Below are 27,846 nucleotides of genomic sequence, written 5' to 3'. Positions count from 1 at the left end.
GCAGGTCAAATGCCCTGACATTTGATAAACTGCAGGAAAATGAAATGAAAGAAGAACTTTTGGAAAAGGAAACGAAAATCTATAGAAAAAATTGTTTTTCATGGACAAGACTATACTATCATGTCTGGGGATATAGATTTAGTAATAAAACCATCATGAAACACAAAGAAGTGATGACTAGAAGAGCGAGGACAAGATAGTGGTTACTTTTGTGGGAAGGGATGGGTTGGAGGCTGGGACAGGAGGGATTTCTGGGATACCTCCCCAAATTTTATTTCTTGACTTTGCTTATATATTCATTGTGGTAGGCTTCAAAATGAGCCTTCAATGAAATCAGAAGTGTCCTTATAAGAGGGAGGTAAAAGAAGATGAAGGCAATGTCACCACTGAAACAAAATGCTACACTGCTGGCTTCAAAGATGGAGGAAGGTGCCATGAGCCAAGGGATGCTGCTCTAGAAGCTGGAAAAGGCAAGGAAAGAAATTCTCCCCCAGAGCGTACAGGGGGAACGTGGCCCTGTGGACACCCTGACTATAACCTAGTGAAACTAATTATGCTGACCTCCAAAACTGTAAGAGGATAGATACGTGTTAAGGCCACCAAGCTGTGGTAATCTGTTAGAGCAGCCATAGGAAGCTAATCTGCTCATAAGTTATACATTTGCTCTTTGAAAATCTCTTTTATTTTACATTAAAATGGTGAAAGAGATAAAGAGAAGAAGTGAGAAACTTCTGATGGACTGCTCCCTTCTAGAAAGCAGTGAGTCAAGGAGAACGATTAAGACCGTGGGAAGGCTTGGCAGAAACACCAAGGAAGCTCTTCACATATCAGGCAGGGAGTTGAATCGAAAAATGTTTTAGATCTTTTCTAACCCAGAGAAGTTACAATCTAATTATTGTAAATAGTGTTAATAATTCTGATTTTGTGCCTAACCACGTTGAGAAGAACAGAACTTCCGATTTCACAGCTTTCCATTAAGACACACTAATTTTTTCAGGAAAGCTGTTTTCTTCATTTCTTGCTGTGGCTGTAAAGACAGCCTCTCCTACACCTATATCAGCCACACGAGTCACTCTCAGACTGCATTTACATAAAATGTTGAACCTCGGAAATGTTGAACCACCTGTGGTCCACAGTTTCTTTACTCCAGGCTGCCCTCACAAATCCCAAATTATTGTTATCATTGTTATATTTCCCTCACATAATGGGATTTCCCTGCTAGGTCTTCTCTAGTTCCTTACTCTCTTCCCTTTTCTACTCCCAAGTTCAAGACCTTCTCTTTCCCTCTGGCATCTGACACTTTTCTAGGAACTTTCTAACTCCTTTTACTAGAAGTGATAAAGACAATTATACCGATAAGTGAATGTCGATACCAACTTGGGTGGTAAATATTTCACCTTCACAACATCATAAATGATCTGCACCATGCTAATAATCTTTCGTAACAGATTTCTCATTATCTTAAGACCCATAAAAGAAAATGATGTCATGTTACTCCCTGGCAGTAAAGCAACAGCAATGTACTTTATGTGCCTAATACCCAGGTTGGAAGCACAGATATACTTGTAGCAAATATTCCCTATACTATGTAAAGCCATAACAATCATTACACATGATTAGAAACATTTAAGAACCAGTCTTTATTTTTTACATAAAAATTTGAAATATCATAATACATATGAAATTTAAGGGTTGCATTAAATTAAAAAACAACCCAAACATATCATCTTAAATAAAATTAAAATAATCGAAACAGTGATGGTATATTTGAGCAAAACCCAAAGAAAAGTAGACGAGGAGATGGAAAGCCATAATTTTGATTTCTGATTTACCTGATAGTACTAATTATGCTTTGGTCTGGGTAAAAGTTAAGAAGAAATATCTACCTGCCACCAAAGACCTACCCATATTTATTCTCATAAAATGCTATAATCTGTAAATATCTTGTCTCCAAATCTTTTTGTCACTTTTCTGGGTGGCTTTATAGTACTATAACTCTAAGAAGACAGGAAGATAAAGGAAGGGGGCACAAAATTCTAAACAAAATTAAAAATACTAATTTGGGTTGGCAGATGTGAAGGTGCAATGGCTAAAGTCTTCCACGTGCACCCTTTTAAAGACATGGTATATACTTACTTGTGGAACAGAAATAGCTTATTGATAGCAAGGGACACAGAGCCCAACCGTCTGCCTCAGAGTAGCCACACATCTTTATCGCTCACTTCAGTTGCCTGTAAACTGGTATTGGACATGTCTACCTCCCAAACATGTTGCAGAAATCAAATGAGATCCTCAAGCAGAGGCTATAAAAAAAGAAATGCCTACAGAGAGATTCTAAAGGAGGATACTCTCTTGATCGATAGTGAAAACTATTTCCAGAATATCAACTCAGCAAATTTAGTCAAAATTTCAGTAAAATTGTTTGACTGCCCAGGAAATACAAAAGAACTGAAGAGGGTTTTCTCTTTTCCTAGTTGTTCAGATCTGTGAAGATGTTAATATTTCTACATTGCAAATTCAGCACAAATACACACACACCACACATAAAATATATGGCCAAACTCATCATCCTCACTTAAATGCAACTGACAAAAATTTTAGGCCACTTAGGCAATATTAGACATTATTTAATTCACCTGCCTCGTTTTACAGACAAGAAAATAGTTCTATGGTTAGGCCATGCATTCTCAAAGGAGGTGAAATTTGGAACTGGAGAGCAGGAAAAAAAATCTCTTTTTAGATAAAACATATATGTATATAGTGCATAAACATGTATGTAGTATATTTGTGATATTAATATTGCATTGCAGACTTATTAGGAAAAAGCTATGTAAAAAGGAGTGATAATGAAAAAAGATTGAGAAACACTCGTCCAAACTGCATGAGGGTCCACTCTTCTAATTAAATATGGCCCCATTCCAGCCTATCCCTTGAAATTACGCTACAGTTATGCACATGTAGTATCTATCTGTCCTCAAGAATAAAATACTGTCACGAGTGATTATAGTTACTTATGATTTAAAATTGATGACCAAAACATCGCTTGGAGATTTCTATTGATAGATGCTATTATTCCAGAAGTACTGTGTAGAGGTAAAAAGAAAACTCGACTTTAAGCGAGCAGACTCTGACTTTAAGCTGTAGAGCTGGAGGATCTTGTGACTTGAGCAAAAGAGGATGATCAGACGAAAGTAATTCTGAATCTTAAACAGCTTTTGTCTTCCACTATATAAAAACGAGTATACTACCTTGGGGCCAGTGATAACAGTTTCAGGCAGATTCTTAGACATAAGAATCAATAGAACCAATTGAGAGAACAGAATCACATGATATAATCTTACCTAGAATGCTTGTGGTCATATTTCACTGTATTTTTCAATAAACGCATGAAATTAATTGTAGAATCATAGAATTTCCATAATGGAAAGAATTCTAGAGACCAGTCTAACCTCTTAGACTGGTACACATGAGAAAATCGGGCCCTAACAATGACAACGTTAAAATTGTGACCTAGATTTTCCTTTTTAAATTCAGTCCCCCAGGGACATATCAGGGATGCAAAAACTGCTTAAGAGGTCATTGGCACTCAAAAATAAGAGAACACGTAATTTAGGTGAGCCGTGAATTCTTCCCTTCAAAAACAACTGGAACAATTATTTAGGGTCTTCAAATATTTGAATGTGAGAATTAAAGTATTAGTTCATGATATATTGGGGTTTTTTGGCCATATACCTGAAGATAGGGAATATACTGCCAATGGTGTTCTGCTGTTATAAGTATTCCTGAATTCACATATGACAGAAACATGGCTACAAAAAATATGACAGCCATTATCAGGCAGCCAATTCTGTTTCCCAAGCATAAGCACAACGTTTATAATTATTTAACAAAGACAGATGTTTAAAATAAGCTGAAATTCAGATTAACGAGACAATGGTTATTAGCACCTACAGCCATATAGGGAATGCTAAGATACCATAAATAACACTAAAATATATTTTTTTTGCGCAAAACGTCACTTAAGTTAATTTGAAATCTGTAAATACTAAAAGAAAATCTATGAGCTTTTTAAGGTGTCTATGAAAAGTATTAAAACACTTTCTTGTTGATGTGTTTATGAGCTGTTTAAGAACCACTGGATCTATGCAACATCGAATCTACAACTTTATTGCTGTCCTTCAATTAATGGTCAAAAAAATGGAATAAAATAGCATCATATTGACAGTAGCAAAGAAAATGACTTTCTGAGTGGTTTGGCCCAAGCAAAAATGGTGGAGCTTATGGGTTGACTCGGTAAGAGAAAGGCCACATCTATACAACACAGGAGAGGTGGCACAATTTCAAAATTAAAATACTCCTGACAGTACTTAATCATTTCTCCTTTATTAGGGGTCTGATTCAATTAATTTTTCTTGGTATTGAGTGGCTAAAAGAATGTAAAAATAATTTGTGGGAAAATTTTGCAACATTCAGAAATTTTCTGAGAAAAAGTAATGCTAGTCAGTACTAGGATAAAGAAAAAAGGAAGGGCTTGCTAAGTATTTCTGGCTTTCAACAAGAAAAATAAACTAACTAGTTCTTTAAATTCTTTCTAATCACCAGTCACTACCTTAAGTAGGTCACTTCCTCCTGCTAACAGCAGAGTATGTGGGATTCGAATATTTATATCTCAAAATATTAATGATTAGACTTCTAAACAACAGAAACAGAAATGCTGCTACTAATTAATTCAGGTATTCTAAATTATAATCCATAGCTATAAAGTATGCATTTAGCATTTAAAATTATAAAATTTTAGCAATTTTGATGATAAAGTTTTAGCATTGCTCGGCATTCATGATTAGTTAATTTCAAAAAGCAATTTGAAACATAAAAGATATAAAACATGCTTGTATTTTAAAAATAATTAGCCAAGTAAATGTTTTAAATTAGAATAACTATACGATTACCAAATAAAAATTCTTCCCCAAATTGTCACTGCCAAATCGTTCATCTAATTATGCAAGATGCTATAATGTGAAGTCCATGCAAACTGATAAATTCCCAGGAAATTTCTATCCCGTCTCCCACTCTGGTGTTCTAGAGAGCAAGACAAGGGGTTCTTGAGGGTTTGTAACAACAGAGCCGTTTGTCATAATCATACTTTGCAGCTTTACCGGAGAGTAGAAGAGAAATAAATGGCGTGATAAGGCAGAAAGCTACGCTTGCAATTAAAAGTGCGAAATGCTAAACTCCATTAGGAAGACAAATAACGAAAGTACAACTTCATTGTTGAAAACAATTTCCCTCCTATCAGTCCAAGGATTCGTGCATCAATATTGTAGATGAACTGTTAATTACAAAATCAATTAAAAATTATTTCTCAAAACAGTCACGCGTCCCTGGCTCTCATGGGGGCAATTTGGGCAGAAGGTCTCGTCTCACTAGGACCGCGCCAAATCACAAAGTCGTCATCCGCAAGTAAGCAAAAGCAATCTGGTTTTTCATTTTTCAGCGTGGCTGAGCCCAGCCTGAGATTGATCGTCACATATGGCCCCAGAAAACAAACTGTCAATACCTTGAATGCTGCAGAATTTGAACAAATAGCCGTCCGCCCATTCAAGCCACTCATTGCATCCCATTTAACAGATTTTATTGACAGTTTCCTTCTTGTAATTAAAGGGAAAACTACTGGCCGGCAACCAAGATAAAGTTCAAAGATAGGGTCAAAACAAAAGCGGATGGAGGGGCACGGTGTGACTGTCAATGGTACATAGCATCAGAGCATGTTATTGACACGCAGGTATCTAATGACCTGCACGTCATTAAGGAGGGATCTATCCTGAACTTTATGCAAATGCTAAAAGAGACTTTAAGACCACAATAAACCATGAGGGGAGGCACAAAGGGAAAAACAACAAAGAACCAACGATTTTTACTTATCAGGGGTTGCTCCCTATTTTAGTACATTTCAGTTCGAACGTAAAGACCGTTTATTCCCATAATTCTTAACCCTTACTGCGTAGGAAGTGCCTTTGAGGAAAACACTCCTTCAGCAGAATTTGACTTCTAGAGAATTCCAGAATGTAAGAAACCAATAACCAAAACTAAAGATGCCACTAAATATTTTTTCCAGTTGCAAAATTTGCATTTTTGAGAGGAAAAAATGGTTTGTAGGTATCCAGAATTTACACTTATTTTCACTTGTGCATACAAGACAATGTAGCTAATTTTGTCCTGAGGGTGTCCATTTACAGTACTTTCAGCGATGGTCCAAATTAGTAAAGTCATGAGGTGGTAAAGGTTCCACAGCTTTCAACAGCACAGAAAATAAAAATAATGCCCTACAAGGTGATTATACTTATTTCTAACTTTTCACTAGAAAGCTACAATGATTATAATTTTGCTGACTCATACAGAATTTTCAGGAAAACCCTGAAAAAGTTAAGGGAAAGGGTAAAACTGACATATTAAAAAATGTAACAACAACCATGTCAATATGCCAACCTGAATTAGCAAGAGCTATCGCTTTGAGGGTGACAAATTCTTCTTTCTCCAGCTTCATGCTCTTGTATTTCTTTACCAGCTGCAGGATAGCATTATTTAGGTCAAGAAGGCCTGCTAATTTGGACTGGTCTTCATCCATTATATAATCGTCTGCATAGACAAGTTCATCCTCAAATGAAAGAGACCGGTATACGACACCAAGGATTAAAATTTCCATCCAAGCGCTCTGCAGAAGGCTCATTTGGTCCGCCAGGGACAGCGTGGAGAAGCCTGCATGAGAAGATGGGCAGATCAAGTTACTTTAAAGCCATAATTTCATAATGCAACATTAGTTTCATATGGTAGTCGGCTTCTGCTTCAGTGCTCAAAATTATGCTGAGCTTTGATTAGATGCTCTTAAAATTTCCCCTGATCATTTTGCGAACGGTAAAGTAAAAGTCACAAACCAGCTTCCACTTGTTGGTGTCTTCTTGGGCGTTTACAGACACAGCCAAGGGGAACAGAAGAGAGAAGTAGGTTTGTTTCTTTCACTTGAGAAGAAAATATCAGGTAATCTTTACACATGTGTGATTTCTGGCTGAAGTCTTTATGACTGTCTTACAGAAAATCAGATTTTCAACTACCTCATCTCTAAAAACCACTAGTGATAAACAACATAAAAGTTTTAAAAAAGCCAAAAAATAAAGAAAAACAAACAATTCAGGCCACACAGTAGAGTACAATTTGGAAACATTTCTCTATACTAGCCACAAGCACGGTGAACGATGAGCATACTTAACACCCAAAAGATATTTAATATCCCCACTGATATTTAACATTAATTTTTTTAAAATGGTGATTATTGGTATAAACGAGAGTGGAATATTTAGCAGCCTGGCCTGCCCACCAAATAGAAAAGCAAGTTTATTCTTGGTATTAAGATCCAGTTATTTAAAAAATTAAATATGGAGGCAATGGCTCTTGATGGATAGGATATGAGCAGAGCCAGATCCTGAATTTAAATATTGGCTCTACTTTGAGCAAGAAAATTTACTTGTACCTTAATTTTTGTTTTGGGGCAATATAAAATAACATCCAGCCAAGCATTAATTTATAATATGCATTCAATAAGTGTAGCGATATTATATAATATTCTTATCTGAAGTATCTGGATGACTGATTCCACTTTTTACTAAAAGTCTGGTCTGCATTCACACATGCACGCTTAAAGTTGCTTCTCAGCTTCAGGAAACATTTGCAAAAAAAGTTAAAAAGAAAATGTGGTTCAAAAGGGAAAGATGAAGTCATACAATTAAACCTACTTAGCAGTAGAGATATGTATTTATATCTCAGAGGGACAAGATCCAGATGCTAAAAGGAAGTCTTAGTGAATACACCTGATGATCGGCCACATCCTTTTTCCAAGAGTCCTAAAAAAGAAATGTTTCTGAAAACCTCACTTTCATTTCTAAGGTTAGGCCCAGGAAGCCAAGGGTGACCAACCACTCTCAACGGCTTTTGAGGACAGTGCTACCATGATTTAAGGTACAGACAGCAGTAATTCTATAGAAGGGGGAAATTTTTAATAGCACAACTTATAAAATCTATTTTTACTCCCTTTCTAGACTCTAATACCCAAATCATAAATATCTACTGCCACCCAACCTTCTTATGCTCTTGCTTGTGGTCATTGTTATTGTTATTTTCATTCATATCAAATTGTTCATATCCCACATGATATTAGGAACTAGAGCACCGTAAGAAAAGGAAAAGATTTCCTGGCCTGTTGGTGAGGACTAGTAGCTTGCCATTTGGCGACATTACCTAGAAGTGTTTAATAAAATCATCAAAAGGGATTAGCCAAGCTTTCCTTAAGGGGGTCTCTAGCACGTGTAAAACGCATTTCTTTCATTATTTATCAAGCTGCTTATATACTCCTTGACAGATCTTCTTTGGGACTGGCTGTGTAAGTCTTTTTGTCCTTTTTTGTCATTTCTATGTGGGGTTAAATTAATAAATGTCCTGTTAGAATTAGAAATATAACCGTTGATAACATTTTAAACAGAGACTCAAAAGGGAAAAATAATGATCTAATTGGAGTGGGTTTGGCTCCATCTGCTTTTGATTCTGAGAATGTTATACTCACAAGAAACAGACGATATTGCTCTTTTTTCTATTCTCTCCTCCCAAGAAAACAAGAAGCCACGCAAATCCAACTATGTAACTCAAGCAAAGGGACTAAGTAGGAATTTCTTTTGTCAATTACACAGGCGAAAAAATAAATGATCAGCTAGGAAGTTATGAGCAAAGAGGGATGGGCATTTTCCATTTGCCTTCTTTCCCTTCTTCCTTTTCAAGCTCCCAGGAGCAGTTTTTCCGCCGCAGCAGATGGACAGAGCGCGGAGCCCGCAGCACCTGCCTGTGACAGCTCTCTTCTCCCTCCCAGACACTGCTGTTAGTAAATAGATTTACACATTCTCCAATCTCCACACATCTTTCTGCCGAATAATTAAAAGCAGGATGATTAGTTTATTGAGTGGAAGGAGGAACTTTTTTATTGAGGTCCAGCCACGATTTTATCAGGGCCAGCACTTTTATGGTTGTCAGGAGGATGCAGGCATCCAATTTTTCTTATCTGCCTGATTAATACAAACGCTGTTTCAGGACGCATTAATTAACAGATACAAATCTACGTTCTCATGGAAGGATCAATACGGAGAAGAAAAGAGGCATCAATGTGAATTTAGTGCTGATGATGGAGAAGTCGCGCTATCGACATTTACGTGCACGGAAACTTTAAAGTTGCACAGGGGGCCCCTTTGTCCCTGCGATTTACAAATTAACAATTTTTCAGCCATAACAATGTTTCACACATTTCTTTGGCGTTTAATTAAGCAAAAAACAATAGCATGTCATTTTTTTTAGGAGGATCCTGTATTTTGTTTCTTCTATATCGATGGCTGTGTGTGTGTGTGTATCCTTCTTGTAAACCTAACTTCTTTTCACTTAACGCCACAAAAAGAAGGAAAAAGGTAAAAGGTAAAGAAATGGTTTTTTTTTTTTTTTTTTTTGGTCGAGGAAGATGAGAAGATGGATCTAGCACAAAAGGTTGGACAAGTTTGCTTGCTTGGTATCCTCAACTCTATTTCAGCTGATTGAAGGAAGCGTAATTTTGCAAAATGAGAGGAAAAAAAGACAATTCACACTTTACGCAATATAAATAAAAGTCTGGACTTTTATCTGCTCTTGGTCTAGAAATAGCTGAATCTCGATACTTTAACCCTTTCCTACCTCACCTCTGCAATCTGGAAGCTGGTACAAAGAGCTCTCCCAGCCAGATGCCAAGGGAGCAGTTAGATCACCTTGTTATGAGATGCTGTGCTCACCTGCTCACTGAGGAAGCTAAATACATAACAGAGATTATATTATAATTGCACAAAATTCTTCTACCCATCCTTTATGAATGCAGCTATATTTTATATACATGAAGACACACGGATAAAATAATACTTTTGTCAGTAGACTTGAGCAAAGTATAAAAACCTAAATGACCAAGCTCTAAATGAAAATGCATGTTTTAATAAACTGAGTCTAAGGAATTTTCTAAAAACACTATTGCTCTATTGGCGTCCGCATACTTGTATCCCACTGATAATTACTTGTTTATGCTCCTACCCGGCAGTTAGTGCTACTTTATAGCTATGAGGCTACAAGTTGGAGGCCCTCATCTATAACACTGAGCTATCTTTGGAGAGAAACCATTTTCCCAGGGGAGATAAAATATGCTTTGCAGTCGTGTCGTTTGAACTTCATGTTTTGAACATCCCGGGATCTTAATCTTTGGTGGGTGACAGGTTATAGTTTTAAATGTTCAGCCGTATTACAGCTTTTTAAAATACACTGATACCAGAGCACATTTTTTTCTTCCTCAGCTACAGTCCATTCCATGCACATCGCTGACAACTCTGATCTCTCTTCATCTCTGTCCTGGAGTCAGTGCCATTTAATGTATCTCGGACATTTTGTGAGCAGAATGACTCTCTACCTTGACCCGTAGTTAAAATAGCGTGTTTATCTGCAGTACAGTGTGCTCCAAATAAACCAGATGACAGTGGGGAATAGCATCATTTGGAAGGATTGAAAAGCTTCCCAAGAGGCAGGTACCCCTGCAGTAATAGACTTGAAGAAAGCATGTTTTGTGCCAATGCTCTTGCCTTCTACTGGAAACTTCGGAGAATGACAGTGGTGCCATGGGCACTTGTCAAGTCCTTTTTTTTTTTTTGAGCCTAGCAAACTGATGCACTTTGCAGTCAACTTACAAAAAAGGCTAAGTATTTGAAAGTGTGAAGGGCAAAAAATATCTGACGGCTAGTCTTCAAAAATACACTTTCATTTCAGAAAGCATAAATGTTTATTTCCTGAACAGAGTGTTGACAGAAATAGGCTGCCATGTAGCCATTTGGGTTTAACCCCTGCTAGGCATTTTCTTCTCGGCTGCTTTTTTGAAACAGAGAGCCAGCAGTTTAAATCTTCGGGGTGTCTGTCAATATCAGTTCATCATGGCATGGTTTTGCCCGCTCTCAGGTTTTGAACTGTAGTTTCTCTGTTCCACCAAAAACACTTTTCAGCAAATAACATATCATGCTGGAATTGTAATTAGGCCATAATGACTCACTGAGCTTGCAAACAAAGTTCACTGATGGAGCAACGTGGCAGAAGCTAGATTCTTTGTCTCCCATATGAATAAACCTAATGTTTATGGGAACTAGGGGAGAAAAACAACAACAACAACAGAATGAAGACTTGGTCTTAGCTACCAATAGATACACAGATGCATAACCCTTGGACTGTGTGAAGAAACTTGCTCTGTGTTTTTAAGCCATTTGCTCTTTTCACATATGAGCAGACATATCATTTGCTCTCTGATTCACAAAACACACAGCTCTGGGGCTGCAGTGTGTGTGTGTGTATATATATATATATATATATATATATATATATATATATATAGAAAACGTTTTTCTCCGTTTTGTTTCTTCCCATAGAGATGGACTTCATGGACCAGAACTCAGTAAGTATTAGAGTTAAGCAGCTCAAGATGATAAAATGCCAATGCTGGAATATCTACCTGGTGCCACCAGAAGCATTTTATTTAAAAATGTTCTTTATAAGGGACAAGAATTATTCTCTATTATAGGAGTACTTAAGCATTAGATACAATACTTAAAATGTTGCCCTTTCAATCTCTATTCTTTTAGCCTGATTGTAATCGAGGTTTCAAAAATTTATATTCAATCACAATTGGTTTGGGTGAAATATAAGAACAAGTGACAAAAATGGGATAGCTCCCTTTCTTGCAAATTCGACCATTTGTTGCAACATTTGTTGATTCCATAAGAAAGCTGTTTCTTTAGTTCTGTTTTTACACTTCGAGTAGAATTCACAGAGATTTTATGGATCCATTATTTTAAAATAGTGGTTTCACAGGACATATGTGAGAACTTGAAAGACAGAACTCAGATTGAAAAATTACTTTATATTGATGTGGCAGAATTATCTACCATCTGAAAAATTTAGCAAATGGTCTGGGTAGTGGTCATAAGTGAAAGGAGGGAAGAACAGAATTGTGATGGCAATATCTACCAGTCCAAGACAGAACCATCCCTGTTAACTGAGATTACAGCTGCAACTGGCCACTGACCACGCATGCTGATTACGCGCATAGCCACAGGAGTTTACAGTTAGCCCACTCATGAGCAGAGAAATTGAAAACGTGGCCCCATGGCATTGGCGAAATGCTTTCTTTAGCAAGTGTTCCTTGTTTCCCAATCCAGCTTGCTAGAAAAATTTAAAGTATAACAGCATCTAAGGAAAGATATTTCCAAGCGGCAACGTAGCCTCAAAATGACAAGGACTTCGTTCCTGTGAATGGGTGGTTTTGAACAATTGCTAACTTGCTTTCACGAGAGGACCAGCTATAGGGCAGATGAGTGCAAAATAAGAACGTAGAGAATGTGTACATACAGTGTGCAGTTTCTCTTTGGAAATCTCACTTACCTACCACGTCTGAATGACTACAGAGGATCTGCGGTCATTCCCTTAGCTTTCCCCAAATTCTCTCTTACTTGGCCTCAACTTTACTTCTATCCTTTCATCTAAGGCAAGAAGAAAGAAAAATTGGCGTAGGGCATGGAGGCAAATATGGCTGAGCTGCTTTATAGGAGGGAAACCTAATGGGTTTCTTTTCCTACAACCTTCATTTTGTACTAGTTGAAAGCAAGAAAATTCTGCCTGGGAAGCTCTCCTTTTTGAGGTGACTAAAATTTGTTTGACCATCAAGAAAAAAAGGGAAAGGAGTGCCATATAATATAGGACTCTAAAAAAAATCTTATCAAAGGGCATGTTCAGCATCTTTTCGGGTTTAGATGGATACTGAGTAGGGAGAAGCATCATTTTGAAGCCACATTACTGATTTGAAAGACAAAGAACCTGTGCTTGAATCTGACTTGCGCTACCCAATTGCTGGTAGGACTGGATCAAGAAATATCATAGGCTATTACAGGGCACTGACCAGTAGTCCAGGAAAATCACTCCAGGTTGGCCATCAGATAGGCGGGCACTGCCCTCTTCAGGAAATTCCCAAGGAGTCTGCATCAAATTTGGTCCAATACTTGATTGAAAAATCACACCTCCAATATAAATGCATACTGACTCTATCTCGAACTCTGGGGATCTGTAAGGCTGATAGACATTTCCACAGACTTTTAAAGAATCTATGGAAAACATTTAATGTCAAATACCCAAAAGCTAAGGGTTTACTTTCGTTGAGCGACATATGAGGGAGGAAGCTAGTGTGGGAAGCAATGACTTTGAGGTCTGGAGATCTGGGGTCTAGTTCCACCCACGCTACAACCAATGGTGTTAAGTTGGCCCCTGTTGTGAGTTGAATTGTATCCCTCCAAATGATGTTGGAATCCTAACTGCCAGTACCTGTGAATGTGACCTTATTTGGAAATAGGGTCTTTGTAGATGGTCAGGTTAAGATGAGGTCATTAGGGTGGGTCCTAATCTGATATGATTGTAACTTCATAAAAAGGGGGAAATTTAGACACAGAGACACAAACAGAGGAAAAATGATGTGAAGATACACAGGGAAAACGCCGTCTACAAGCCAAGGGATGCCTGAGGTTACCAGAAGCTAGGAGAGAGGAGTGGAAGAGATTCTCCCCCATAGCCCTTCAGAAGGAACCAACCCTCCTGAAATCTTGACCTTAGGCTTCCAGCCTCCAGAACTATGAGATAGTACACTTCTGTTGTTTACGCCATCCAGTTCGTGGTCCTTTGTTATAGCAGCCCCAGCAAACTAATACAGACCCACAGTCGACTCCTCATCTGTCAAATTCAAAATGTGGACTTGACAGCACTGAAGGATCTTCCAGTTCCAACACTGTCTGGTTCAGAGTAGCAAACTGAGAACTTCTTACAAGAAGCACAAGGGAGTGTGAGTAACAGTGAGCACCTTAGACAAAGATCACTGGACTGAGAGTAAGTAGACCTAGCACTGGGTGCCACTTCTGCCACCGAGTAACTATGAGACTCTGAGAAATGACTCAACTTCTCTGGTTCCTGGTTTCCCATCTGTGTAAAATGAAGTGGGAAAAATGTTCCTGAAGGTTTGGTCCAGCCCTACATTATTAGGTTTCCAATGGTTCCACAGTAACGAAATTCAAATCAATTGATCTTTAGTATATCTATGATAAGTGAAGCACTCTGCTTAGCACCATTAGAATATACCAGATGAGTACAATATAATCTCTGAGCTCTAAGATTTTACAGTACTGTAACAGTAGATTAGAACATAATGAGGAAAAAACGTAGGTGCCATAAAGGATGATTAAAGTGTATTTTTATGCAGAGGATGAAAGATTGGTGTTTGCTTGTACACATCCTCCTAAAGTTACCCATCACTCTCTCTCCTTTTTCCCCTCCATAGTTTTGGTTCAGGCTTCCATCATCTCTTTTGGGATAAAGTGATACCGAAATCCTTATATCTGGTACTTTCCTCTTCAATCTTACCCATGGCTATTCAAGCATTCTTTTAAATATGAAATGTAAGTATGTCTTCTGCTGATCAAAATATTTTCTTGGCTTCCACATCTTCTAAAGGACAAAACTGAAACTCTCAGGCACAATATGGAATTTCTTTCACTGTTTGGCCCTTTTCTCCCTTTCCTGCTGTATTTCCTGAAAAATCCTACCCTGGTAATTCCTCTGTAGATGGCCTAACACGTGGAAAAGTGAGCTCATTTTCCCAACCCCAAAGTCAAAACCCACAGCTCCACTGCTTCCCGGATTAATAGCTTCACCACGCACTAGCCACCTCACTCCTAGCCCTTCACTGATCCATCCGCGAGTCTTCTCTTTTATATTTCTGAAATCAAATACACACATTCCTTTCCATTCCTAGTGCCATTATCAATGTTCCTGTGTAGCATCCAGTGGCATTAACAGCTGTTAAGTTGAAAATGATAAAAGAGGAGCTCAAGGTAAAGATCTATGCAAGTAGAGGAGTGGATGTGATGATGTGCTGCCTAACAGATCTATCTGTATCCTTCTCAGTGGGTTGCCATGTTCTCCGAGCTCTTCACAGAGAGGACTTCCTCTTCCTTGTCCCTTGCTGTATCCCCTACGCCTCCAACAGTGCCTGCCACATAGCACCTGCTCAATAATTATGTGCCAAATGAATGAATAGGTAATTCCTTGACAACTCGTTGACTGGCTTTCAAAAAGAATGAGAGGCTGGAAATGAACATTCCAGAAATTAGCTCTCTCCCTCAAGAAAAAACATCTGAATACATAACAAAAAAAGCTGTCTAATGTTTTTTCATAATACAACAAGTGTTTATTAAGGCATTGATTATATGTAAAGCTCTTTGCTTATAAGCATATATACAGTATATAGAATTTCCTTTGGAGCCAGGTAAACTCTGATAAAGTCCTGCCTAAATTTCTCAACCTCACTCAGCTCCTTTTTAATTTGCAATTAAAGTTGACATTTTAATCATATGACCTGACTGCTTTCTCTTGTATTTACAAATAACCATTCACAACAGATTCCATGATAATGTCACAATGACTTTTTTATTATTTACAAGCATCTGTAATTAATTTCTCTACTTTATCCTAGTTTTATAATTATTTTGACAATGTGTAAATTTATTTTCCATAGCTGGCATTTTTAACCTCTCAAATCCTAACCTCGTCAGGGCAGGAATGAAAGCAAATGCTCCTTGCTTTTTCCTACTTGCAGGAATAAAAATTTGAACGTCTACTTATTTTCTATAAATTCTTAGGAGATTCCAAATCTAGTTTTTGGATTGCAGATTCCAAATTTAGTTTTGTAGAGCCCAAGGAACTGATAAAGGCAGTTTTCGCACTCTAAAAAAATGGCAAGGCCTGGGTTTTTATCTTTATGGGTTTCCTCTCTGTGAATCAAAAACAGCAAAGAGAAGGCAATGCAATAAAAACGCATTCATGCGGCGTCTCCCTCTCAGTCCATTTTAGAACAATGGATTCTCACTAAGTAAATACTCACTTGTCAGAAGTATTTGCAACACTACAGTCATTGAGTGGCACCGAGGGAGTGAAGTGCCTTCTCGTTTTAAAGCAGCAAATTAGACATTTACAAACAGCGAAGATGGTACTTGTCGGTTATGACCTTCCACTGTGTCTGTACAAGTAGGTGTTAATGTAATTTAAATGCCATTTAGACATGTTTCAGGTTTATCAAACTGGTTTGTATATCTATTCTTACATAATAATTTTGAAGGGGAACCCTTTCCACCTGCTGCCAGAAAAACCACAGCTGTAGATAGCCCTGTGTGAAGATTCTGGTCAAGGAAAGGAGAATCCATTTAAGTCTAACAGCAGTCAGGTCGGACCACGAGGAAATCAAGCAGGAGGCCAAAAATATTTTTAATAAGTCAAGTAGTAGGTTCACATGATTTCTGTATGAAGTTTGTTTTCCATCTTTAGCACATACTTAACTGAGAGTTTGGACTTGTGAGCAAACAAATTATATCAATTGGAGACTATAATTTTTCATTTAAAATAGAGAGATGGGGAGAAACACAAAAAGATGAATTTTGCTAACATAAATTTTAGGATCAAATACCAAATACCCAACCAAAGTTTTAATGAACTAACCAGTAAGTTATTAACAGAGCGCATCGCTTGTTACACTTCAGTGGGAGAAACAAGTGTCTCTAACATCCTTTAGAACCATTGGAGAAACGATTTCAACTGTAATTTTTGGTTAACTTTTTAAACACCAATAATTATTGGTCGTTTTCACTTTCCTTTATAGCTTCTAGTATTTGATTTTTTTTTTTACTGTTGTTTCTGACCCAAAAGCATATTGTAAGTCAAAAGTGGAATTTTTAAGTTTTTCTTTTGCCCAAACCTGAAGTTTAATAACTTCTGTTTTTGTTTTTTTTTTAATGAACTGTTTCTCTTGGGAACATTCAACCATGGAAGGAAATCTATAAATAATTAGTTTTTGGGTGGTGAACATGATGTAATCTACACAGAATTCGAAATATATTATGATGTACATCTGAAAGCTATATAACGTTATAATCCAATGTTACTGCAATTAAAAAAAATATACAGTTAGCTATGGCTGCTTTGTTTCCATTATATGTGACCTAACATAATATTCTGATATTGAAAAATCTAAAAGCACATTCCACATATTGGATAAATGAGGAATAATCTGTAGTGGATAAAAACATTTTTAATATATATATTTACTGAGATAGCACAAAAGAGGAAATGAGAAGGAAAAGAGACATGCTTGATCCACTCTAATCTGATTTTGGGTTAAATGCTGTCTGTACAGGGAAGGTGAGCATTCAGGGTTTCTCCCAATGCCTCTGCTTGCATTAGTGAAGGCAGAGTTGCTGGCTTTAAGGCTCAAAGTATCTTCTCAAAGAAGTCTTTCTGTTATTTTCCCATTTGTAAGGCCACACCGATACACATTTCGTTGAGGCATGAAATGATGTTGGCATCGTGAAAACCTGGGTTATTTCAAGAGCTCATCTAAAAATCTAAAAATTTTGTTTCAGTTACCAATTACAAAAGAATAGAGAGTTGTGATCATCTTGTGTGCTTTCACTGAAATGATCAAGAATTGATTCTACTTGGGATCTCTAAGAGAAAATCACTTATAATTTCTATATAATTTTAAATAACACACCTTCGAATCCTTTCAAATTGACCTAATTGGTCCCTTGATATAGAAACACAAATTCCAACAAGAGCACTCATTCTAAGAGACTTGGTGTTTGTGAAGTTAACATTAATATCTCCCCTTCTTTCACTTTTACTGGTTACAAGTAAAGGAGAAAAAGAAAAAAAACCCAAAACCTTCAGGTGTGCTTTACTTGATTTTCCCAAAATAGAAAGACCCTATAACTCAGTGTTTCCAACAAAAGCCCTAGAAGGAGGAGAGGCAGAAAAAAATAATCAGGAAGGTCTTTTGCAAAAACATAAGTTAAAGGATTTACAGTATAGGCCATTAAAAATAAAGTGTCATATGTATTCATGAAAGAACGCGGAAGAAATATGTTAGCCATGAGATGCATGTCACAGATATGAAATTATAGCATGCTGACCCTGAAACTCCACATTCAAATAATATTAGAAATCTTCGCTATCTATGCTGAACAATCTGGGCATATCTGTGCTCTGGACAGCATGGAAAAACAGCTTCTCTGAATTTCTAGCCCCGAGAGTTTGGTTTCAAGTCAGGCTCCCACAGTATTTTTCTCTGTGGCTAATGAAGATCTGTTTACGAATATTTACTCCCAAGTTCACGGCTGGCGTTTGCTGGCTCACGCAGAGCTAAGTCATTACGGCTTGGCATCCATTCCACTGGGGAGGCCACCACTTATCTTCTCATTGACAATAGAGGCAACCCCTTCGATTCCTCTCTGCCTTCCCTTCTTCCTCTCTACGCTGCCCCCAGTTTGGCTAACTGGCCAAGTTAAAACGAAACAAAAACAAAACCAGGAAACAACACAGCCCTTGGAATTCTGCAACCACATGAATGCAGAATCGTTATCAGTGGTAAAAGGCTGCCTGTCGTATTTACCATGGATACATAATATCCAAATCAAACCCGTGCTGCTTACAATAACTCTTTCTGAGACACTCTTCCATTCAAAAGTAGAATGGAGGAGGGAAACGCAGTTGTTTAGACGCTCTGAGCTACAATTCCTCTCCTCCCTAAATGAACAAGAGTACTCATAGCAATGCCTTGCAGTCCCCCTGATTTGATGTGTCGGAAAGTACATTTATCAATGTATCCCACTCTCCTCTGTGTTGTGACTAGTTCCTTTCTTGTCACTGAGATCCTGCACAGAGATCCAGGAAATCCTAGAAATTCCTATATTAGGCTGCTTCGAGGAAACAAGCAAAGAAAAATACAAGGGTTACCGTCTGAGGATGAATCGGAGTTGCACTGCTTCCTAACTTGATTTGAGCAGCATTAAGACTACCTCTGGAAGCAGACTCATGTCTGCAACCGTCCAAAATGAAAAGGGGGGAAAAAAAGAGAGAGAGGGAAAAAAAAGCTGCCTGATTCTAATACACCTAATTAGCCATCGGCAGACTCTTAATTGCATACATTAGGATGACTCCATAGTGGAGATTAATTCTAAATATACCCAAGCAGCTGGTTAAGATGCCATGGATTACAGTGTGGACTGTACTTTTCCACTTAATTAGATATCAAAATTAAGCAGCAACAAGCATTTTGACATAACGGGGATCAAGCCGCTGCCTGGTATCCCAGAGCTCCTCTAAAGTGACCGCTAAACAGAGCCGCACAGATGGAGAGATATTAAATGCCGCACTGGAAAGTAATTTCAAATAATAAAATATCAATATTTACATTTTAATTACCCCTACTGAGAGCCGCTCTGTCATTTTCGCCATTGCCGATGCAGCAAGGGGTAGTGGAATGACATTGCGGCTCTGGCTGCAATGACTATTTTGTTTCCATTAAAGAATGACAAGTGTTTTAGAAGCAGTGACACTCGGTGTGTGAACAAGAATGACAGCAGATCAGAAAATTCCTATTAAGGGACTAAATGCCTCAACAAGAGAATTTACTCCAAGCAGCAGCTCCTCCTGGAAGCGCATAATCTTTTCCAAATTTTCTGAGGAAAGTTTATTATTGGGGATGCCCAAGGGGAGTTCTCGTCTCCTCTGAAATATTTAGATCCGTAAAACGTTATATGATGATTGTCAATTTAAAAACAATAATACTTGACGAGAACAAATATCCAGGCGTTATGTGCACATCACAATGATGACAGGCATTTCGTTTTTTATTTTCTTTCATTTAAATGGACAATACCATTGATAACATTTCCTTGAAACGTATCTATTTCCTATCGAATAGGTGGATGAAAGCTTGGGATATGGCTTAGAATCATCATCATAAAAATACTGAGCTTATTTTCACTATCTTTTCATTAGTATTTTATTATAGGCAACCATCTCCATCATAATTTCCTTGGCATGAAAAATAAAGTCAAGAATGGGTCACAATTTGTATGTGTAAATGCATGCACATATGAATGGACACTATAGCTTTTTCTTTACCTTCTGTTATTATTTAAAAATAGCAAATTCCTGCTGGCTCTTACAGGCCCTCACCAAATTTAATTACTCTTTATGGGGTGTGAAGATGAGATGATGGAAAAAAAAATAAAAGGTATATATTAGATGTGACATGCTGCATTCACAGGATAATAAATGAAAACAGTAAAGTCTTCCTTTGGGGATGACAGTCAAAACTGTAGAGATCTTGAAAGAATTTTAATGCCTCAAGATATGAGAGTATATAAGAGAAACTCCTGGTCAGTATACTATAGCAGGCAGTAGCTGACCCTCTGTCTCCGAGCCTGCATTTATTTAATGTGTGGAGATGAACAGCCATAAATGTGATAAATGGCTACAGCAGGAGGCTGAATAGAATTTTTCAAAGAAGAGAAAAGGAAAGTTAGGGAGTAATATAGACCCTTAGCTTATGTTTACTCCCATTCCTTTTAAAACATCCGTTTTGAAGTTGGAATAAAAACTTGCTAATAGGCACAGTGTACTAATGCTTTTTATCTAAGAGATGTTCCTCTTTAACAAAAAATGAAAGTGCCCAGGAAAGTATTTCTTAAGCATCCCTAATGCTTTTAGGACAAGACAGATCCCCATTTCTCAGCTCCTAGCACCTTTTAATTTCTGAAAGAGGCACGGTTGAAAATCTTAATTAATTGTTCCATACTGCTTCAGGATCATTATGCAATGTAATAAAGGCCGTGTAATTATGAAATTTTACAGCCATTACCAAGGCTGATGGCTCGTATTTCATCCTCAGCTGGACCCGATGGCTTTTAGGCACCCGGCTCCCCTTTGATGAACTACAGACAGATCTATCAGGCCCAAACAATATCCAGGCGAGGCAGCTATAATAGCTACCTACAGATGAAGCCATAGATAAAGATAAACTATAAATCTACACACACAAATGCAGGCACATCGCCTGGGGATGACACAGGGAGACACTTGGGAAAGGCCGTTGGTCCCAGGAAGGCGGCCTCCTGTGTCTCTCGCTCATTCACTCCAGAATGGGTTGGATTTCATAAAAGACAGCGAAACCCAAGTGAACGTCTCATTTATTCTCTGTATCTCAAAATCAAATGAGAGGAGAAAGGGGTGTGAGTGTGTCCATGAGCATTGTATTTAGTGCATTATTTAAAGGGCAGAAACTACTCAGATATCCTAACATCTATTTCAGTGGTGGAAAAAAAAAAAAAAGGCACTAGCTTGGATTTTTTTTCCCTGCACACTGCATTCATACAGCAACCCACAACAAGCCCTCTGAAACAAATTAGATGATCAGTAGTACCTTTCTCATAGACATCAACATTTTAAAAAAATAATGCAAGAACAACAAAAACCCATGCTGAAATGGAGGCAGGGAAAATAAAGTCATATTAATATATATAACTAAAATGTTTGTAGCTCAAAAATATTTTGATTTTGGAATGTAAGAATTCATCTAGCCTAAGAATGAATAAAATTATGGTTGGCTTAACATATTTCCAACATATCTCTTTTCGTGAATTAAGCATTTATGCAGATCCTTTGAAATATCAAGTCCAATGGAAAAGGGCCAGCTAGGAGGTTCATTTGACAACCATAAGTGCCACACTCCAGGGAGCATCTAGTTCAACTCTGCCTTTGGGATATGGCAGCAACTTCGCAGAGCCTATGCTCTCGGTCCTTATGACGGCATCAGCCTCATGCTGGCTCAATTCACGAATATGACCAGACAGCCCGTCTGCAATGTGGCCTATCCAGGGGGAAAAAGCCCATCTGAGGAAGGCAAACAGTGGACCACGCAAGGCAAGAAAGAAAAGGGCCAGGATGCACGGAGGCTGATTTTGAGATTGAAGGCTGGCCAGGGAGTGGGCTGTATGTGTGCATAAGGGGGGTGGTGCATATAAAAAAAGGATGTATTATTGATTTAAGTGACATTACGTCTCTGGAAGGCGCAGCTTGAAACAGTTATTAAAAGTATGGATTAAGAGTGAAAAAAACTGGTTTCAGTACAATCTCAGCTTCTAAAAAACTAGCTCCACAACCTCGAGCGAGTTGCTGAATTGCTCAATTTCCTTATCTACCAGACAAGGTTGCTCGACTGGACGCGCCAGGCTACAGTACACTCCAGATCGAACATGCCATTATCTTCAACATTCTTTGTTTTGGGCAGGAGAAAGTGTGGATCCAAAACATACCTTCTCTACACGAATGGACGGTCTCTCTGCCTCGGATCCCTTTCTAGGCTTGACTGTATTTTATTCTGCCAAAATGGTCTCACCTCCCATTTTTGGGAGAAATGGACAACATTGGAGATAAATACCCTTGACCTACTTTCCCTTCTCATCTGTACCAGGACCAATTCCTAACACCTTCCTGGTTGTCTCTAAAGAAAAGGGACTGCTTCATTTTTCCAAAGAAGGCATTTACTATCTTCTAAGCCCATCTGCTCTGGCCACCTTGAAGATTTTGTTCCATCAGTTTTCTGCTCGGCCCCTCTCCCTTTTTTGTCTCTGTTAATCTCTCCTTCTCCTGAGGTTCCATTCCTTCATCCCTCTGTTCTCACAAAGTCTTCCCTCCACACTGGCTCCTCCTCCCTAGCTAGCTCTCTGTCTCTGTCTGTCTGTCTATCTGGATCTCCCTCTCCACTCCCCCCACCCTCTTACCATCAAAATTCCTGACAAAATGGTGTATTTCCACTTCTCCACTACCATTCATCGGCAGCCCACTGAAGTCCGGATGGTGTCTCAGCTCCTCCATCATACTGTGGTCACAATAATTACCTAGTTGCCAAATCCAATGGCCTATCTTCCTCCAGATATTATTTGATCTCTTTGACCTATTTAGCCCATTCTGCCCTCTTTCTTCCTCCCCAAACACTCCCCCATCTTCTTGGCCCTTGTACCACATCTTTCTCCTGGTCTTCCTTCCTTCTTTTGGGCCAATCCTTTCCATGCGATACTTTCAATAATTCTGCCTTGGCTTCTTCTCTTCTCCTGTTACCTGCTCTCCTCATTTCAATGGATATAACAAACACGTAATGCCAGCACACACTTCTCCCCAAAGAGCCAGACTTTTATATTTCCAACTCCCTGCAGGCCATTCCCATTGAAATGGACCACGGGCAACTCACCTCCAAATGTCTAAAATTGAACTCATCCCCTGCAAAATTTTTCCAATGTATCCCCTAGAGTGTCATCAAATACTCAACCAGATAGAATCGAAATTTTGGAGTTATCTTTGGCTCTCCTCCTATTTCCATTTTCCCTAGGAAATATCTTAGTTCCACCTCTTATGTCCAGGCCTCTGCCTAATTCAGCCCCTCATTATCTTCCACCTGAACCTAATTCCTGATTTCCCTGACGCCAAGCTCCTCCTTTCTAGATCTATATCAAACAAGGATGGTCTCTTCCCTGCTCTTATGGTTTCTCTCTGTGAGGTCCCCTGAATCCTTCACACAGGGCTCAATTTACCTGTATTTCTTGTTAAGAAGGATGGTGATGACGAAAATTTATAAAATGCACTCAGGGCTTGCTATGTGCCAGGCACCTCGCTAAGCACTTCCATTTCTCTGTCGAGTGTCAGTCATGAGCCAGGCATGAGGGATGCAATAAAAGACAAAGTCCTAGCCATTTGGGGATTTACCTTTGGAGGGGTGGGGAGTGGGGCAAAAATAAACAATTAAAAACAATAGGTGGTAACATAGTAGTGCAACGGAGAAAAAACTCCACAAAACTGTGGGAGAAAATAGGTGCCAGGGCAGCGTTTTAAGCATGGTGGTCAAGGAAAGGTTCCCTGATCCGGGACCTTGGAGCAGAGATATGGAAGAGCTGAGAGGACGGCCTTCACCTAGCTGAGGAAGAACATGCCAGGCAGAGAGAATGGCAAAGACACACACGCTGAAGGAGGTGTCTTCTCTCTGCAGTTCAGAGAATTGCCAAGAGGCCAGCGCGGCTGGAGAGGAAGAGTAGGAGATGGGGTTGCCGGGATAATGCGAGGGCGCAGGTCACAAAGGCTTTGCAACTTTTTGCAAACTTTTGCAGCTTTGACTTGGAGCGAGATGAGAAGCCACTGGGGGCTTGAAGGAAAGAGGAGACAGGATCTGACTTGCATTTGAAAAAGATGGCTGGGTGTGGAGAGGAACGAGGCAGCTACAAGCATTTAACTCTCACTAAAACCTTTTGGAGCTTGTGTCATTCTCTTTCCTACTATACCCACGAGGAAACTGAGGTACAAGCCCATTCAAGGTCACACGGTTAAAAGTACTAGAGTTACGATCTGCACTCATTCCATTGAGTCCAGACCCTGTAGTGTGCCACAGCACATGGTTCTCTTCCTACGTTCCAACCATCATTCACCTTCTCCAAACAAACCATACTCTTTTGTGCTTCTGTGCTTTAGATATTTCTGTACCTCTGTGTCGAATGCCTTTTCCCTTCCTCTCCGCAAGGCAAACCCTTCTTAAACCACCCACACACATCTGAAATACTTTTCTATGAACATTTCCTTCACAATCTTAGGGAGGGCAATGTTTCTTCCTCTACTGCTTTCTCCTCCAGCGTTTTGCCCTGTTTCCATGTTGAGATGACATCACTGAAGTCATTATCTCTTCTGTGATATCAAACCACTCATTCATCTTTGTAGCCCCAGTGCTTGGTAAATAGCATTTCTTTTTGTTTGTTTGTTTGAGGAAGATTAGCCCTGAGCTAACATCTGCTGCGAATCCTCCTTCTTTTGCTGAGGAAGACTGGCCCTGAGCTAACATCCGTGCCCATCTTCCTCTACTTTATCCGTGGGACGCCTACCACAGCATGGCTTGACAAGCGGTGCCATGTCCGCACCCGGGATCTGAACCGGTGAACTCCGGGCCGCCGAAGCAGAATGTGCACACTTAACCACTGCACCATGGGGCCGGCCCCTAGCAGTCCTCTTTTTTAATTGAAATATTTTCGTGTGTGTATGTCCAGGGCTTGCATGGTCTCAAGGACCTAAATGGCCTTAATCTATGTTTGGGAAACAATAAATGCGTGGTGGGAAGGGAGAGTGGTCACAGCTTGGGTAAAGGCAAAAGCAGTGGGTCTTGAGAAAAGCTAAGAGCCAAGCAGCTAGAGAGCTTCCTAGCACCTCTTCCCCAACCCCATACTTGGTCCCGCTTTCCACTCTAAAGGCTGGAATCAGACCACAGTGACAACTTTCCACAGCTGCTGCCCAGCCAGAGGCGACTCAGGCGCTGAGTAATTCCTCAAGGGGCACACAGGATAAGCCTGAGAAGCTGAAGGAGTTTGAGAGCGAAAAAGCAGCAAATGAGTTCTGTAGCCCAAAAAGAACACGTTAAAACCTCTTTAAAGGACCTTAGGATCCTATTCCATGGGCCTATTCCCCAGCTTAACATGAAGCTACTGCTCCATATTCTTGGGTTGAATCTCCAGGATGCCAGGCACCCAATTAACAGCAAAATTGTTTCAAGGTCACTCTGAGAAGCTAAATGCCGCGGTATGGTGAGTTACCAGGTGTTTATTAAATGAGGTCCAAAAGAGCATGGGATACAAGCCCAGGAAATGGTCTTAAAAATTATCTTATTCAAAATGTTCACTTAAAAGATGAGAGGCGCCAGCCCAGCCGCATAACGGTTAAGTTTGCATGTTCTGCTTTGGCTGCCTGGGGTTCGACAGTCTGCATCCTGGGCACGGACCTAGCACCACTGATCTAGCCATGCTGAGGTGGCATCTCACATATAACATAGAGGAAGATGGGCACAGATGTTAGCTCAGGGCCAGGCTTCCTCAGCAAAAAGAGGAGGATTGGTGGCAGATGTCAGCTCAGGGCTAATCTTCCTCAAAAAACCAAAAAAAAAAAAGATGAGAAAGCTCACGGTCCTTAAGAAAACAAGTTCCATCATTACATGGACATGTTATGTCAGTTAACAATTACCCTAATTAGCAAAAGTGGGACTTAAACGCTTATTGTCACGATATATGTCCAAAATTATTTTGATTTTCATATGTACAGTCATGTGTCACTTAATGATGGGGATACATTCTGAGAAACGCATCGTTAGGTGACTTCCTCGTTGCGCAAACATCATAGAGTGTACTTACCCAAGCCCAGATGGTATAGCCTGCTACACACCTACGTTATACGGTACTAATCTTATGAGGCCATTGTCAATATGCGGTCCGTCGTTGACTCAAACATCATTATGTGACACATAACTGTACATAAGCCCAATATTCCAAATACAGTCTAGGAAATGAGGATAACCATCTGATTGCACAAGTAAAATCAAGTCTACCTTTAAATTTTGGAGGGATTGCTCCTCAGATATAAGACAGGATGAAGTCAACATGGACATTTTTGGCCAAGCCACATGCTAAAATGTGTTTGCTGACAATTTCTTTATTTACTGAATTTGGTGTATTTTCACATAGAGCATAAACGTTTAACAAGGATGGCATGTCCCTAGCATCACTTGAAAGTGTAAAATATTAATTTGGTTGATGATTGAGGATATTAATACATAGGTGATTAAATGAGGTGATATACTTGAAAATACCATGACAGTCAGTTCTCCCCCCAACCTCATTTTCTACCACCTCCTCCATTCCCAGCTCATTCTACTCCAACCATCCAACCTCCTTACTATTCCTATAACATTCAAGTATATCTTGCCTCAGGACCTTTGCACATACAGTCCCTCCTGTCCATTTTCTGTCTTTCTCACTGGAGGGTGGGGATGTTTTGTCACTTTTGTTCACTGCACCATCACTAGTATTTAGCAGAGCCTCACACAGAGTATATGCTTTATAAAATCCTCGAATAAATGAGTGAAGAGATGAATGACAGTATGCTCAGCACTAGCATGGTAATGTGAAGTTAGATAGTTTTTAATGGAAGGTGTTCAAAGTGCATTAGTTTCTTATCCCAACTTCAATGCAAAGGAAGACCAATTAACTTAATTTGAGATTTAAGAAAAACACATGAAAATTTTTTCTTTCAAAATATTTCTCCAATCTGCCCTCTAAAGAGCAGTCTAAAAAATGTTATTTTAAATTTTAATTGGATTAGAAGAATATTTAAAATGAAGTTAGAAACAGGAAGAAAAATACCATAATTTAACAAAGAAATTTAAAATAGACCCTCTTTGCCCTTCCCTAATCATTCTAGGAGATACCATCTGGTGTCCACATTGCATGTGGAATTTATATACTTTAATATTTCCTCTATCATAGGCTGCTTTGTGAGCCTTCTCTCTTGTTAACACTTCTCATAGAATTCAGAGACAGCTATTTCCATATTCTGAAGAATCTCAGCAAAGCCAATGGACTCAACAATTCATATATAAGGAAACGGGTGTAAACTTCCATACTCTATGCTGAGAAAAATTTTATAGATGATGTTACACATATTTTTCCTTTATTACACATTTTTAAATAGAACAAAAAGGTGTAACATCAGACTCATAATTTAAGCCTGTAACTGAAGACGCATGGGGCCATTGACAAAAGACCTTATTTACTTTGTTGGCTGGTCTATCGTTTACATCAGAAAGTAGGCACTCAAGGGCCCACCCAGTGGTGCAGTGGTTAAGTTTTCACGTTCTGCTTCGGCGGCCCGGGTTTCGCCAGTTCGGATCCCAGGTGTGGACCTACACACCGCTTGTCAAGCCATGCTGTGGCAGGTGTCCCACATAAAAAAAAGAAAAAAAGGGGCTGGCTC

General features: G+C 39.0%; 1 protein-coding gene across 18 annotated transcripts in view; it reads right to left on the bottom strand.

Moving 5' to 3' along the window:
* ESRRG (estrogen related receptor gamma) overlaps positions 1-27,846 on the bottom strand; it is a 599,908-nt gene that overhangs the window by 9,328 nt on the left and 562,734 nt on the right. For all 18 annotated transcript variants that reach the window (XM_046680133.1, XM_046680125.1, XM_046680138.1 and 15 more), the window contains one exon: positions 6,487-6,756. In XM_046680133.1, coding sequence (XP_046536089.1) covers positions 6,487-6,756 — 270 coding nt within the window. The remainder of the gene's footprint in view (positions 1-6,486; positions 6,757-27,846) is intronic.

The sequence above is a fragment of the Equus quagga genome, chromosome 12, assembly GCF_021613505.1.
Source record: "Equus quagga isolate Etosha38 chromosome 12, UCLA_HA_Equagga_1.0, whole genome shotgun sequence".
Classification (NCBI taxonomy): Eukaryota; Metazoa; Chordata; class Mammalia; order Perissodactyla; family Equidae; genus Equus; species Equus quagga.
This window is presented reverse-complemented; position numbering and strand designations above follow the sequence as displayed.